We start from the raw sequence: 15,671 nt of genomic DNA on the forward strand, positions 1-15,671 counted from the left end.
TGATCATGTGCAAAAACTTCAAAGTCAACATAAAAATAAGGTAGACTGTTACATCATTTAATCATAAACACAAGAAAACCCAAACTTGGTATGAGTAGCTTCAAATAACTGGATATTTGTGCAGAGAGAAGAAAATTTCCTCATTAAATGTGATTCCCAGGAAGTAAAAATGACTTTGAACACTAACTTCTTTAACATGTCACACTTCTTCCTAAAAGCTCTACCTCTTTTTTATGATTGGCACGTTCCTCCTGCTGTAAGGAATTTTATGCATGTCTTCTGACCTCTGGTGGAGGATCTAAGTACGACGGGTGATAAGTGACATTTGTGCTGATATTTTTAACATTAAAAGGCTTATTGTCACGTTTCGGGATTGGTAGGACCCAAAATGCAGTTACCCAGGATGACACGAGGCAGAAGTTGAATAAATAAAAAAAAATCCTTTTATTTTAGGATGACCAAAAATAAAAATAAATCCAAAAGGCTGGGAGCCAAAGTCCAACAATCCAGATAACGATCTGGAGATCCAAATACACAAGAAGCACGAGAAGACTTAGATCCAAATACTAGAGGCACGAGAAGACATGGCAGAATTACAACAATGGACCGACACCAAACAGAGACAAGACAGGGCTTAAATACACAGGGAGAACAGGAAGCAGGTGTGTGGAGTGAGGGCTGGAGGGAAGGCAGGTGATACCAGTTATCTAAATGGGGAAACAGAACCGGTGGAGGGCAGATAAACCTGAGACACAAAACTAAACCTAAGACTGAGGGAAGGACTCACACACACACACACATAAACTCACACACAAATGCACTCACACACACAAACACCGAACTGGGGCAGGACACGCACACACACACACACACACACACACACACACACACACACACACACACAAACGCCGAGATGGGGAAGGACACGCACACACACACACACACACACACACACGCCGAGATGGGGAAGGACTCACACACAAATGCACTCACACATACATACACTGAACTGGGGAATGGACACACACACACACAAACACCGAACTGGGGCAGGACACGCACACACACACACACACACACACACACACACACACACACACACACACACACACACACACACACACACACACTCTGAGCAGGGGAATGATACACACACACCGCGCTGGGGACAAAGAGGCTGGAGATGACCTGGGAGGAATGATTTTAAAGGGCTACAACAGAAGACACATAACTGAGACGCAGACAAAGGACACATGAGGGCGCTAAGAGAACACAAAGGGAATCTGGAGAAGGATGGAGAAACATCAGGAGACACATGAAGGAAGACGCAGACCCAGACCATGACACTTATTCGGTTAAGACTTGGTGACAGTGACCTGATAAATAGTTTACCAACTGCACGTCGCTGCAAGAAAGTGGCAACACCCATCTGTGTGTCACATGTATTTATTCGCCTCCTCGTTTCAAATGGGAAATATTTTATGCCAACATGTCATGTAGCTACTCACTGACTGTACAAAAGTGTGATAAAGCAAACATCGTGATATGGTTTCATGGCAGTGTCTCTTTTGAGCAAAAATGGATTTTCTCACCATGCATTTCAAACACACTGCACCAACAAGACAAATGGCTCTAGAAACAATATCGACACACATTCTGACTCCGCCTGTCAAAAGAAATGGAGAAATGGGAATTAATGGTAGAAAATCCTGCTCTAATGATAAAATCAGTACTCACAAAGTCACATTTGTGAACATATTGGAGCTTTGTCCTCAATCTCCATCATATTCTAGACTATTATTATGATGAAATCAAAAAAATGATTGCTTTTTTTTCTTTAACCTACTGTTATTTATAAGGCAGTAGCCAGTTGTGAAAACTCAAGCTGCTCTCACTTGACTTTAGTACACGACAGGTTTGAATTTCAGTGTAGTTGTGCAACATTTTGACACATTCTCATCTGCCTCTACAATTCATCCAATCCAAGGCACGTGGGAAAGTCAATCCGGAGCGTCATCACTGTTTCAGAGCTTTGCTGCAAACACTTTCACACGCAGATTATCTCCAAAGACAGCTGTCAGAGAAGTCTGTTTCAGTTCTGTTCCCCGTGTGCTGCTGGCCACGGCACGTTTCTACCAAACTTTGGCTTGGTCCTCTTCAGCGGATGCTCATGAAGCTCCTGTCAAGCTGAAACCTGTGAGAAGAGGAGAAGACGTCACAAAGGTCGTAGATCTAACGTGTGAGGACAAGAAACACATGGCCTTTTACTGAGGGGGGATGGAGACGGATGTGAAAATGTACCATATGACTTCGTACGATAAACAGAATGCGTCGCGTTACTGTAAAATAAAGTAAGATACTGTTTCAAATGTATTATGTATGAAAATAAAAATAATATGTGTTATTTTATCCACACCAAAGGCAAAATATTAAAGTTAACTGTTGATTAGTTTTCTTCAAGTTTTATCAGGGCAGCAACTCACTTTGGAAATTCTCTGAAATAACATTTTGTTTATCCGTCTGACTTTGGCGCCTGCAGGTGAGCAGCTCACAACAGGTAGAACACCCAAACGTGTTTCATCACCAGTGTTGGGCAAGTTACTTCAAAACTGTAATGCATTATTTATTACTTGTTGCCCTCATTTTAAAGTAATTCATTACATTACAATATTACTGATTTTAAAATGTAAGGCATTACACTACTTTTGCATTACTTGAAGTAACTTTCACCAATACAACTTCAGCATGAATCTGGTCATGTGACGCTCAGTGAGCTCATGACATATATGTGGAAGGTGATGTGGTGTCTGAGCTAGGATTGCTGTTAAAAACAGTCAGATATAATAACAGTGCTTTAAAATGATTGTTTATTAAATAAAAGCAACAACAATCTGTACTCTCAGCACGCTGCCATCTTATATTACCTGAGCAGGGAGTGAGGTGGTGGGGGCTCCAAGCCTATATTTGCCTTGGTCCCCAAATGCCTTGATACGGCCCTGGATGTGGGACTGACTTCTGGGGAGATCTGATTCTATCACATGTATAAATATTAAATGTTTATATATTATTGCTTTTCACTGGTAAAAATGTGTGTTGGGGATAAATCAGCCTACTTTTTTCTTTTTTCTTGATTTTATTTGAATAATTTCCCGCCCTTTCTCTCTCTAACCTTCCTGCATGCTGCATGTTTTCTCCGTCTTCCAGAAAAAACTGTTTCCTAGACTTCCTACTTTCTAACGATCAGCCAAAGGGATCTTCACATGCGCGGCGCTCCAGCAGTAATGAGTTGAAATCACCGGGGCACAGATTATTAACTCAGCTGAGGCAAAGCACATCAGGAAAGCACAAAATACCAGAGAATATGCGCCGATATGAACGATCGCAAGTGAATTATTTGGTTTTAGTGGAGCGATTTTGTGAATGTTACAGCGGCCGCGTGCAGGACGCAGCTGAGCCGTTACCGCGGCGTCCTCTCTGCCCGCAAAGCTGAGTCCATAAATGACGTCATTTATGCAGATACTGGATCTTTCTTCGGGTTTCCCGCAATTTGAATTTTTAAGGAACACGTCTTGATTCTGGGTTTAAAAATGCATTGTAATTACCGCGTTACTGACAATTGTACCGAGTAAATATTACCATTTTCTTTCCCTGTAATGCCTTACATTACCACATTACAGCAAAAAGCAATGCATTACAGTAATTAATTACTTTTGTACTGCGTTACTCCCAACACTGTTCATAAATACGCCTCTTCAAATGACGGCTTCATACGTCCCAGGCTCATTCGCTCGTGCTTCAATCTGGACAAAGTTTTTACTTTAGTTGGGATCACTTGTGTCACTATCAGCTTGTGGTTTTCATATTAAAGGTATTGAACTCTCATTTAATTAATACAGTTGCAGTAGTCTCTAGCAGGAGTGAATGCCTAGTAAGTCGTGCTCAGGGGAAATAAAACCCAGAAGCAGAAGAGCACGGAGAGACCAGCTGGAGGAGAAAGCAGATTCAGACGACAGGATTCGGACTCTTATTTCCTGGTATTTGGACATCTCTCCTCTGATTGGATAACAGCATTGTGACTCTACCACTGACTCTGTTTACTTTTCAATGTTGATGTTTTATCTCCACCAATAACACAAGCCTGGAGGAGTTCTGCTGTGTGGTGGAGTTGCTAATGCTAACAGTTAGCTTCTACTAGTCGAGACGTTCTCTGCTGTTTCCTGGACGCTAAACCAACAACAGCCTTCACCGTGGTGAGTCGAGATGGGTGAGTCCATGAATGTAAAGTGACGGTGTGACGTAGATCTGTCAGGATTTTCTAATCCTAGAGTTTCACCGTCTGTTTTCTATCAGAAGCTACTGCAGGAGATTGGTGTAGGAGACTATTTTCATGTTCAGTCTGCATGAAACACTCAGAGTGACGGATTATAATCAAAAATAATAATTTCAAATGTTTTTAAAGTGTTTTAAGCACATTAAATAGTTTAGTGATCGGGACATTTTAGTGCAAAAAACGCTCAGTGAAAATATAAATGAGCAAACCTGGAAATGAAAAGATGATCAGTAACAAAACAAGGTGCAAAAAGCAAAACGTGAACGTGGACTAGATGAAGAGTGGAGATGACGTGCATCAAGACACGACGTGTCCGCCGTGTGCGGTCTCACCATTAAGTGTCAGAGTCTGATGGTTGGTCTGCGCTAGTGGCCTCAGCATTGACCACATCTACTGATTCAGGCTTTCTAGGCAATGTTTCAGACTCTTTGTTTTCAGATGAAACTCTTCACACGTAAGCATTAATTACAGGTTGAGAGGTGAAAGAGAGAAGAAAGCAGAAACAGAGGGAAACCCCATAAGAACATGACAAGACTTAGCAGAATGCACTTAAAGCACAGCATCTCATTACAGAAATAAGGAATGAAAGTTTAGGAAACCATCGTTTATATCACCAGTCCAGGTCCGGCGTCATTGATCACTGCTGTTATTCTGCTGTGCGACACTCACCTGATGTGTGCGGGACTGCGGTTGTATGGAGATGCTTGAGCTCCGGGGTGAAGGTACTGAGGTCCATCGGCCGTATCGAACTCTGCCAGACCAACGGCCAGCTGACTGCGCCAGTTGCCTGTACTTTCTGCCGATGACACTGAATAAAGCAAAGGCGGTCAGCTACAGTTGGAGCGTGAAACAGTTACCATACACCTCTGTTTTCTTCACATAACCAAAATCAGCCTCATAATCAAGTTTAGTAATAAAAATATTTTAATTTTCAAAGTCTTGTCTCGTGTGTTTCCGACAACTCTGACTAGTGGCGTTTAACACTCCAGTGACTATAAAAACATTATCCATTCATCTTTTTCTTCCACACATCTATTTATAACTGGACACCTCACAGCAAACAGCTGCAGCTCATCTGAGTAAATATGATCCTTGGACACAACACTAGGATAAAGAACACTGCCTTAGCCTGGATTATTAAGACCCTGCAGATCCTAATCCACTCAGATTAATAGATTCTGTTTGCATCTCCAGCATCATTTTACTATGGTGTTCCTCAAGGTTTTGTTCTAGGACATGTCCTGGTCTCTGTTCATACTTTTCTTAACATTTTTTCTTTTAAATCGCAATTGCTTATTCTTGCTCATTTTAAACATATTTTTAAACATTTTTGAAATGCTTTTTTATATTTTAACAATTTTTTATATTTTTGTTTTTGTTTTTGTGAAGCGCCTCGTGATTTTTATCTTGAGAGGCGCTATAGAAATGATATTTTCTTCTTCTTCTTCTTGCTCTTCCATACTAATGTATTCGTTTTGTGGCTTTTCACTCATTGACTGTGTCTATAACAATTGGCAGACCCTTTATTTTATGGTTCCACTTATCCGTAACCTCCTTGGGACACCAACATCATCTTTACCTTAAAAAACAAGTTATAATGTGCATCTGAAAGAGCTTATTTTCATCCCACCTGAGGAAAAAGACGCTGTTCTACTCGAGTGGCTGAAGGCTGCCGGCATGGTCTGGTAGCCCAGGCTGAGCTGAGAGCCGCTGTCGAAGTCATATCCGGCCATCAGTCCCCTACCCCCCTCTCTCTGGCCTTTGTTTCGGTGGTACCAGCCTCTCAGATGCTCTGCCACCATGGCCTTCTGCATGTTTTTGGCTAGGAGCTTGTTTCTTGGCCCCTCCCTTGTCCGTGGTGGCCTCACCGTTGCATAGGGATTCTGAGAGAAGCTATCTGCTCCATCACTGCTGTAATGCCTGAATCTGTCATGCTCGTGATAGCCATTCATTTGGTAGGTGGGGTTGACATTGTAGTGGCCTTCAACGTCATTCTCATATACGTAGGCACCGTTCGCATAAGGCTCCATGTCTGGGCACGGGTAACCGGTGACATAGTAGGCACTGGGTGCATAATGTGATGAGGTTTCGCACGAGTAGTTACTTCCCGAGTGGTGCTGGACCAAGTTGGGCATGCTTCCGGTGTTACTGAACACGTCCACTTTCCTGTGCAGACGATGCACGGTTGAGGTACGAGAGTCGAGTGTACTGTAGTGGGAGTTGGCGGCCCCGCAGTATTCCAGACTGGACTGACTGGTGTAGGAGGAGCCGTCTTCCAACACCTCTGTGCTGTTACTGCGATGGGATGGTGACAAGACAAAAACAGGCTTCTCAGAGTCTGTGTCTTTCCTCAGATGGGGCTGAGACTCCAGACTTCCACTACGAGCCCTGAAGCACCGAGGAGACCCCTCCAACCTGCCAAAAAGACCGTTTGTCTTTAGTTTCCTCAAAAGTACAGTGGGAGAATTTCACAGGAAAATCAAAGGTTTAATGAGAGTTCTAGTAAATGGTTTAGAGAGTTAGTGTTGGGGAGACGGCACACCTGAGCTGGCTGCTGCTGTAGGCATTGCGGGTCAGGGCCGGGGTGGGAGGCGTGCTGCGTGGATCTCTAGGAGGTCTAGGAAGGGTTTTGTAGGGACTGCTGTGGGTGGAGGAAGGTTCTCTTGTGTTCTGGTGGGTATGGCTAGCCTCCAGCCCATCATAAGCTAATCTAGAAGGGTTGCGGTATTGGAGAGAATAAAAAGCAGGTGGTGAGATGTGAGGAAAGGAATGAGGCTGCAAACATGACATGACAAATGTTCAAGCCTCTGCCAGTAAGTCGTGCGTGACATCATTTCTTTGCTGAACAGGAAAAAAGTTGGATTTAATAAAACCTGAGCTTGTGAAAGCAGTCTGCCTATAGCTTATCCAAGCAGGAGGAGAGGATTTGTTCCCCACCTGCTGTGGTCCTTGTGCTGATTTCCCAATGGAGAACCGTGTCTTTCCACATCATATTCTGCTCCTAGAGTTCGCATGGGACTGAGCTGAGGGGAGTCCTGGACCGACCGTGACCGCGGCCTTTGACCTGCGCTGTCGGAGTCATCTAAACACACACAGGAAAAGGTTGCACTATTTCTTTTCATCCCTTCTAAAAACGTCCTAGCTACAGAAAGAGCAAACGTCAGTAAGTCCTGGAAACAGCACAGAGGAGTTAGAGCAGGTCTAATGATGTGAGTGACTCACCGTCGTCTAAAGGGAGACTAGACAGAGAACTACAGTCTGACCGGACAAGTTCATCTAAAAAGGAAAAGAAAACAGCTCCAAATACTCTGCCAGTGCAGATTCATGGTTGCCATGGCGCCGGATTACAGGCCAGCATGAACCCTACCTGCGATGATCACTGAGGCGCGCTGCGTGGGCTTTTTCGCCTTTTTTATCCTGTACTGGTTCATCTCATCCTCTATCTGCTGGAGTTTGTGCATGGCGTCCAGACAGTTTCTCCTCCTCTTCTTCTTCACCGTTTTGCACAGTTCTGACTCATTTGCGAGCTTTTTAGCCGCTTCAACGATCTTCTGTTGAAGAGCAAACCTGCTCTCCAGGTTCCTCAGGAAGGGGTCCTGCAAAAGTCAGCAGAAGGAGGTCCGTCCGCAGCGGTCAGAGGAAGTAACGACCACCAAGTGTGTTGTAATTGTGTGCAAAGTGAGTAACCCCTCAAAAAGTGAAAAGGCATTGCAAAATGTTTCCTAATGAAACCATTCTTAGTTTAAAAGCATAAATCAATGAAGCAGGATGGGTTTGGGTTAGGGTTTTAGGGTTGTAACGTGAGGAAATATGGGTTTTCTGTGCCAAAGGTTTCATTTGGCCTGGCTGGGTCAAAGCTGGGTCACTCAGAACTTTAACCCACAGATTAAGACCTTTGCCGACATGAAGTCTGCAAGAGTATGCTGCAAACCATAACATCTGCCACCTGCAGTGCCAGAAGATGTTATGGTTTGCAGCATACTCTTGCAGACTTCATGTCGGCAAAGGTCTTAATCTGTGGGTTAAAGTTCTGAGCGACCCAGCTTTGACCCAGCCAGGCCAAATGAAACCTTTGGCACAGAAAACCCATATTTCCTCACGTTACAGGGTCAAATATGGGTTTTAATACCTTCCGTTTAACATGAGCAAATAAAAAACAGTCAAACTTGCCTGAAAGTTTAATGCATCGTTAATTATTTCAATTCAAATTCAATTCAAAAATACTTTATTAATCCCAGAGGAAAATTAGAGAAATTTAAGAAATTTACAGCATTTGTCACATTTTCCTCTGTATTTAAAACAACTGCTGCAGCGGTTTAATCAGATGTTTGTCTTACAAAACCAGCTGGACTTTAACATCAGCAGCTGCTGACAGTGACGATTTCACTGTTATTTGCCGGTGATATGAGTGTCACCATGGTAACCTAGAGGAGTAGTCTGCTGTAGAGGAAAGACGAGTGTCTGATGCCCTGGTGTTTGAGCTTTTAACTGTCGTTTTAGCCCCTATAAAAGTGCAGCGGCGCCCCCAAAGGGTGATGAGGGTGTAAGAGCACCCAAACCCATCACTGGGTGCAGCAGAAGCAGGGTACCTGCTAACTGAGCATGCTCTCAGCTACAGCTTTTATTATTCACACATTTAGTATATTTCAGGTTGTTACATTAATAATAATAATGCATTGAACTTATAGAGCGCTTTTCTAGACACCCAAAGACGCTTTCACACACTCACATTCACACACTGCTAGTGATGGTAAGCTACTTGAAGCCACAGCCGCCCTGGGGAGGTCTGACAGAGGCGAGGCTGCCATTTGGCGCCGTCGGCCCCTCTGACCACCACTAACACAGGCAAGTTGGGTGAAGTGTCTTGCCCAAGGACACAACAGCAGGATACCCCTGGCGGGAGCTGGAATCGAACCCATGACCCTCCGATCATGAGACAACCCGCTCTACCACCTGAGCTACTGCTGCCCCAGATTGAGCTACAGTCCATGCTCCTGTGATTACGCTGCAAAAGGTCAAACCCCGACCCCAGCCACGACCCCCTGCAGCCATGGATGTAATTTTGGGGGGGGACAGGGGGGACATGTCCCCCCCACTTTTTCCAAAGTCAAGTTTTGACCCCTGCACTTTTTACCGTCCAAAAGCAATATTACACTATATTAAATTGACACTGGTTGAGCTCTAGGACCAAGCGGAAAACAACTGTTTGTGTTGAAGCCTGTTTCCAATTAGAGCATACTGTAAAGATACCCCCCCCCCCTCCCCTCCCGTGTCCCCTCCACTTCTAAAGTGAAAATTACATCCATGCCTGCAGCAGATCAGATCCATCTTGTTTACCAGACAGTTGAAATGCAGTAGCACACAAACTTGTAATTGTGGTAATTAAACGTCTCAGTGTTGCAGAAGGCCTTAATGATGGGTCCGACCCAAATATGGATGCAGATTCAGGTGTTTAGTTATGTAACAGCCAAGTGTTTGTGAGTGAGTGCACATACATGTAACACTAAAACATGGAGTTAATGACGTTCAGGAAGACTCAGACTGGATGGACCACCTCCTAGGCTTTATAGTCATTAGAACAAGATTGTGTCCCGAAAAGAGGAAATCAGTACGGAGATGATGTCGTCGACGCTGAGTCACCCAGAACAGCGTGAGTCAGAATGACAGGGCGGGTCTCAATCACCTTAAATAGTGCCTGGTGTCATGTGAACTTTAAAAGCCTGCCACACTAAAACCTGACGTTGCTGCTGCGTTGGCTCGGAGCTTCACCTCGTTGTAGGGAAAAAGGTCGTCCAGCTTGAAAGCGGTGCCAACGCGCCGTCTGACCAGCGGTGGTCTCTCGCCCGATGAGAGGGGATACTCCTTGGGCAGCTTGCCAGTTAGCTCCTGGGGAAACAACTCGATGTTATCACTCTAGACTCCAACATCTCTCAGAAACAAGAATATTCAGACAGGAAGCAGAGAACAAGAAGGACTCCTCACCGCCTCCCGGAGGCAAATCTTCTTCAGCTCTTTTGTTTTCTTGGCCAAGATCTCCTGGATCTGCTGTTCCTTCTTCCTGAGATCAGAGAGCTTTTCTCTCTTCTGCTCCTCGCTCATTTCAGAGTCCGCAGAACCTGAAAGAACACCCGACTCACTCGCAAGTCCTAAACAAGTCGCCTTTGACGCGTGTTTCTCAACTGCCTAACTCCGAGTGACTCATTTTGTTTAGATGAGAACTAATTAGCCGTTTGACTGCCTGGTAGGTCAGAATTTAGCCTCTTTATAGAAAATGGTTGTTGTCCCAACGCGGATGAAAACTTTACTCTGCTGTGGTGATTAATGTGTTCACACCCACCCGTGGACACCAGGCTCCCGTTGCTGGCCGTTATGAAGTTCTTCTTCAGACCGACATCTCCCGGCCGGCTCATTTTGGCTCCTCCGTGCTCTGTGAGCTCCATCGCAACCTCCTCCAAGCTTCTAGCTTGTGCTGGTTTTCCCTTCAACAGCGATGAAGATCATTGAATTCTAAAACACACTGAAGGGGGAAGGAGGTGGGCGTGAGTCACTCACTTTGCTCTGCTTTCTGTCCAAGTAGAACTGGTGCTGGCTGATGGCCATAGCCCAAATGGTCTTGATCAGTGAGTGGCTGGCATACCAGGTGTGGATGAGAAGGCCTGTCTGCCCAAACGTTCGCTTGGTTACGGCTCTCCTGCACAAACGCAAATTTGATCAAAGATCCTTGAAGCTCCTGGAATGCATTTTGAAAATCAATGATCGATCAGGGTCAGAAAATGCATGTTTACCTGTGTGGATCATTAACTTCCACAGCAAACTTTTTCTCACGGAAGTACAAGTTTTCCAGCTGCTTCCACTGGTACAGCTGGATGTGGAAATGGGCCAAACAACAAATTCTCATTAGAGTGTGTTTCAGAAGAGAGGTCTCTGCAGAATGAGCCTCAGAGAAAAAGGCTCTATAGGTGAGCTGAGGCGGAGAAAACCCGACTTCATCTCTGCGTTTAAAATTCGCCAACACCTTCCCAAACAGCAGCCCAGATGTTTTTCCTGTTTCTCCCACGGTCATCAGAAAGCCAGACGCTAACGCGAGCTGCCGTTAGAGTCCGGGCTGCCCGGCGTGCCGTGTGTGAAGGAGAGAGACACCACAAAGAGACGCTACGTCCATCACATCCGCCCCCTCCCCACCTCATCAACCAGGTGCTCCCAGCAAACAGCCAGAACCGAAGCGTCACTGACTCACGCTGTCTGGGCAAGACTGGATCGCGGCAGAAATCCGACGCAGCAAATAGCTGGAAGGCACAAATCTTTTACCCAAAACGTCCGAAACGTCAGACGATTTTTATTCAAACATCAGCAAGATCCAGTCTTACCCACTTTGTAGAAGTTCAGGATGAATCCTCAGAAAATCCTCTGACTTTGCTGTCAACACAAACACATACTCCACTCTGCCTGCTGTCAGCTCCTGACTTGTCTTTTCAAGAACGTTCTCAGAACGTTCACGACTAACGCCCAAATCCAGCCCCCTTTTCCGTCCACATCACCAGCTCACTCCCTCCTCCCTTCTGAAGCGCACTCCTCAGCTGCGTGCCTTGCACAACCTCAGGGTGCACCAGTCACAGATGGATTGCTTCATGTTGAGCTGTTACGCAGGAGGAGGAGGAGGAGGAGGACGAAGGCGATGCATGGTCCCGATGTCCAGGACACTGAAAGTGTGCATCCACACTCTGGTCTACATCGCAGACCTCACACAGGTGTTTCTTCTGTCCACCGCACCCTAATGGGACGGGGAAAGCATGCTCTCGCTGCTGGAATCTGTCCTCATCACTTTCCAAAAGCGCCTTAATAAAACAGACAGACCGAGGCGCTGCTTCAGCGTTTTGCATGTCTGGCCTCGTCTGCAACAGCCGAAGCCAAGTGTTCTCCGAGGTGGAAGACACGATGCATGAACTAACGCGGGTGAATCACCACACCTGTGTGCAGCAGCAGCCTTTTTCACCCATTCCTGTGTAATCAGATTACTGTGAAGCAGAACAAAACAGAATCAGCTGACATTTTGTTTTTTTTGGTTTGACCTTTCGAGGTTTTAACTTGTCCTGCAGGTCGTACTGGCCGATGCCCTTGTAGCTGATCCCGAGCCACCACGGGATTCCTTGTTTATCCTGTGAGGAAAGAGCACAGCTTTACTTTTGCTGACTCCATTCCAGACGCAACAGCTGTCATTTCCTGAGTCAGATAAAAGACCTACCTTAACCTCGTAATAATGGACGCCATATGTTGGAAGGGACTCCACTAAGGTCAGATACCTGGAGGACAACACAGTTATTAAAAACGCTCGCTGTTGTTTCTGTTTGTTTGTGGTTTGCGTTTGAAATGTGGAGGAAAAGAGGATCAGTGACACCGATTTCTAACAGATGCTGTGAGCAAAGGGAAGGAAGAGACGAGGAAAGTGACAGGACCTTTAACTGAACGGCATCACAAGTGTGAAGCAGCAAAAACTTACTGCACAACCACCTGTCCTCTGGAGGTACCCTTTAGCTGTTTGTAATACTCGATTACTCGATCCTCGCTGCAGGACAAAGACAAGGACACAGTCATACACTGATCACCCTAACTGTGTGCCTTTGGGCCGATTAAACAGAGCATTTGGACCGATTGTGTGGCCGTTAGTAAAACCTGCTGAGTAGGAATCAGACCTACAACCTGATCGCTGTACTCTGTAGGTCTGTGTAACACTGCTAGTACCAGTATGCAAGAGACGGGTGCTCCTTGAGTACTCTGGTGGGAAGAGTTGGAAGCTTCTTCAAATCTGCTCGAGTGTTTTCATCACTGCAACAAAGAGACAAACAGGACCGATTTTGGAAGCTTGTCACGATCCGCTTATGTGAATGTGCTTTTTTTGTTGTTGTTGTAGCCGTGATTTTATTTTATTTTTTATTCGGTTAAGTGTAGCTCTACTGGTGTCTTCGTGTGAAAGTGGCACGGAAAGAAATCTGTGCTGGAATCAGACGTTAGAATAAAAAAAGAGCTAAACTCATGATAAGTCAGCTTTAAGGACTGCTTCATGCTACATCTTCATAAATGAACATTATCAAAGTACCTTCTAATAGAACTACTGAACTTTTCATCTGCGCCGACTGCCAACAGAAGCAGCACCTCTCACTGCTGGTGCAGTTTTGCATGCATTTTAAAGGTGCACACATATTTTTAAATATCTTCTAGCTGTGGAAAAGCGTCTGATTCTCAAAGATCTACGCATTAATTATTTACTGCCTCCCGAGAGCCGTAGGTAGCTGCGTCTCAGTGAGATAAACGAAGGAAAAGAAGCTGCACGTTTGCACTCAAAAAAAGGGGTCAGGCGTGTCAGGAAAGCCAACTCTTCCTGATGAAGGTCAGGCCTTATTACATCTACTGTAAAGGGGTCCTGTCCTTTTGCTGTTTTACATTCAGATTCACGACCACGGAGCTTTACAGCAGCGGTCACAACTAAACCCCAAAGTAATGATTGCTTGTGACGTAAGTGCATCTTTAGGTTGTGCAACTGCAATCTGACACAACAGGAGTGCAAATTACTCACAGCTGCTCAGCGCGAAGGGTGTGAATCTGAAAACAGCCACTTAGGGATAGTTTCTTTGTGAATCTGACTGGGATCAACAGCAAATGGAGCAAAAATATACAGCAAGGGACAAATAAAAGCCAGGTGCAGGTCCCTTTGCTCCTTGGTCACCCTGGGCCTAAACCTTTCTATTAGGCTTCATCGTTCAAATGATCAAGGCCCAGTAAAAGGAAGCCACTTGGCCCTACTCTGCTTAGAGGGGAGAAACTGGTTGGAGAGACTCTGATTGACTTCTAATCTGTTCTGAGCATCGTTTCTGCTCCTCCAAAACAAAATGGCTCCAGATTTAGAGCTCAGACCTTTAAGCTTGGTTTATGCTTGACGCGTTCACTTTCCGCGCGGTGATGCGGCTCGCGGATGGAACGCGCTTCACAACTCGCAAAGTTTATAGTTCATGCGGCTCGTCTCTGCGGTGAGCCAATATTCTCCCAAACTGTAGGGGGCAGCATGGAGCTCTACGGCATGCATCCAACACTACACCATAGAAGAAGTAAAAATTACTGTTTACAACATGGCATTTCAGCATTTTTTTTAACAGCGTTCTCGTCTTTTCCGACAGTGCGAGCTATTTCTCTCCAAGAATTATTAACAACATGTTGATCACGGTGATCTCTGAGAGCTGAATCATACAAATGTCTGTGTTTACCAACCTCTGCCATACTAGTTCTTGCCGGTCTGCCATGTTTTTCCGCGTCCGTCCGTCCGTCCGCGTGGTTAGAAAATTTCCTAGGTGCGCGGTGCGGAAATTTTGGGCCGTGCGGAGACGCGGCGGAGGGGCGTGGTTGTTAAAATGACGCAATTTCGCCGCGCGGAGCCGTGCGGACCTCGCGGAGGCGTCAAGCATAAACCAACCTTTAACCAGATGCAGATCAATAGGAGCTGATGAACCACCATCACTGAAATAACAGACGAAGTAGAACAATTAAGAAAACAAAGAGCTGTGTACAACATGAGTGGAGTCCCTCTGCCCTAAAAAGACACAACATGTTTGTTTGTCTGACCTCTGAATTTAAAACTCTAAGCTAACTGAAGGTGAACTTGTTGCTGTGTTCCACTCCTCCAGTCCTTCTGGGTCCTGTTCGTGTTTCCAGGGTTTGCTCTGACCGAAGGAAGAACTGTGGTGAATGAATCTTCTTCATTTGGGAGGTAATATGGTTCTTTCTGCAGCTGCATGTATGCAGGTGGCGGCTCACACAAAGACCTGCAGTATTTTCTGAACACAGCTGTTCTTCTAACTCCGGTTAAACACAGATAATAGCTACTGTGTGCTTTGAGAAGGTGGCTCTTGTCTGCACAACTTGGCTTCTATGAGCAATGTGAGATTCATTAGTTGTGTGGTGCGAGCGTCGCAGCTCTGTGGTGAGCCTCACGGAGTACCGTTATTGATTTTAGTTGTCTGCAGTGGAGAAACAAGAGACCTATTGAATGTCTTCGCCAACAACTCACTATTAACTCATCCTGCTGCTGTTACACACTCCTGCACACTCTTACCTTGTGTAGTCTCCTTTTGCCTCCTGGTAATAAAAAAAAATAAATAAATTAGATCATTTCAGAGGCAGCAAAAGACAAAGGAGACTATTAAAATAACCAACCTGCAAAGCGTTTGCAGCTAATCTGAAGACGTTCTCGGCTTCTACTTCAATCACCCCCTGAGAAATGCATGAGGCCACAGAAGGAGAAATAAGGAAGGGAAAATTGGTTTTCTTGATAAAAAGCTTTGCAGAAACACAG

The 15,671-nt window shown here is 45.2% G+C and overlaps 1 protein-coding gene across 4 annotated transcripts in view; it reads right to left on the reverse strand.

The window, feature by feature from the left end:
* Positions 1-1,933: 1,933 nt before the first annotated feature.
* Positions 1,934-15,671, reverse strand: part of frmd4bb (FERM domain containing 4Bb) — a 61,259-nt gene continuing 47,521 nt past the window's right edge. For 2 of the 4 annotated variants that reach the window (XM_054745661.2, XM_054745660.2), the window contains exons 6-24: positions 15,533-15,589; positions 15,432-15,454; positions 13,070-13,153; positions 12,828-12,893; positions 12,573-12,630; positions 12,400-12,486; positions 11,116-11,192; positions 10,883-11,021; positions 10,668-10,809; positions 10,313-10,446; positions 10,100-10,216; positions 7,698-7,926; positions 7,553-7,606; positions 7,268-7,412; positions 6,873-7,040; positions 5,961-6,745; positions 5,000-5,138; positions 4,663-4,776; positions 2,057-2,194 (exon numbers count right to left, since the gene is read on the reverse strand). In XM_054745661.2, coding sequence (XP_054601636.1) covers positions 4,665-4,776; positions 5,000-5,138; positions 5,961-6,745; positions 6,873-7,040; positions 7,268-7,412; positions 7,553-7,606; positions 7,698-7,926; positions 10,100-10,216; positions 10,313-10,446; positions 10,668-10,809; positions 10,883-11,021; positions 11,116-11,192; positions 12,400-12,486; positions 12,573-12,630; positions 12,828-12,893; positions 13,070-13,153; positions 15,432-15,454; positions 15,533-15,589 — 2,616 coding nt within the window. In that variant the 3' untranslated portion in view covers positions 2,057-2,194; positions 4,663-4,664. Of the gene's footprint in view, positions 2,195-4,662; positions 4,777-4,999; positions 5,139-5,960; positions 6,746-6,872; positions 7,041-7,267; positions 7,413-7,552; positions 7,607-7,697; positions 7,927-10,099; positions 10,217-10,312; positions 10,447-10,667; positions 10,810-10,882; positions 11,022-11,115; positions 11,193-12,399; positions 12,487-12,572; positions 12,631-12,827; positions 12,894-13,069; positions 13,154-15,431; positions 15,455-15,532; positions 15,590-15,671 lie in introns of all 4 variants that reach the window. The other 2 variants (XM_054745662.2, XM_070544838.1) reach the window with 2 other exon arrangements.

Source organism: Nothobranchius furzeri, chromosome 15 (genome assembly GCF_043380555.1).
Source record: "Nothobranchius furzeri strain GRZ-AD chromosome 15, NfurGRZ-RIMD1, whole genome shotgun sequence".
In the NCBI taxonomy this organism is placed as follows: Eukaryota; Metazoa; Chordata; class Actinopteri; order Cyprinodontiformes; family Nothobranchiidae; genus Nothobranchius; species Nothobranchius furzeri.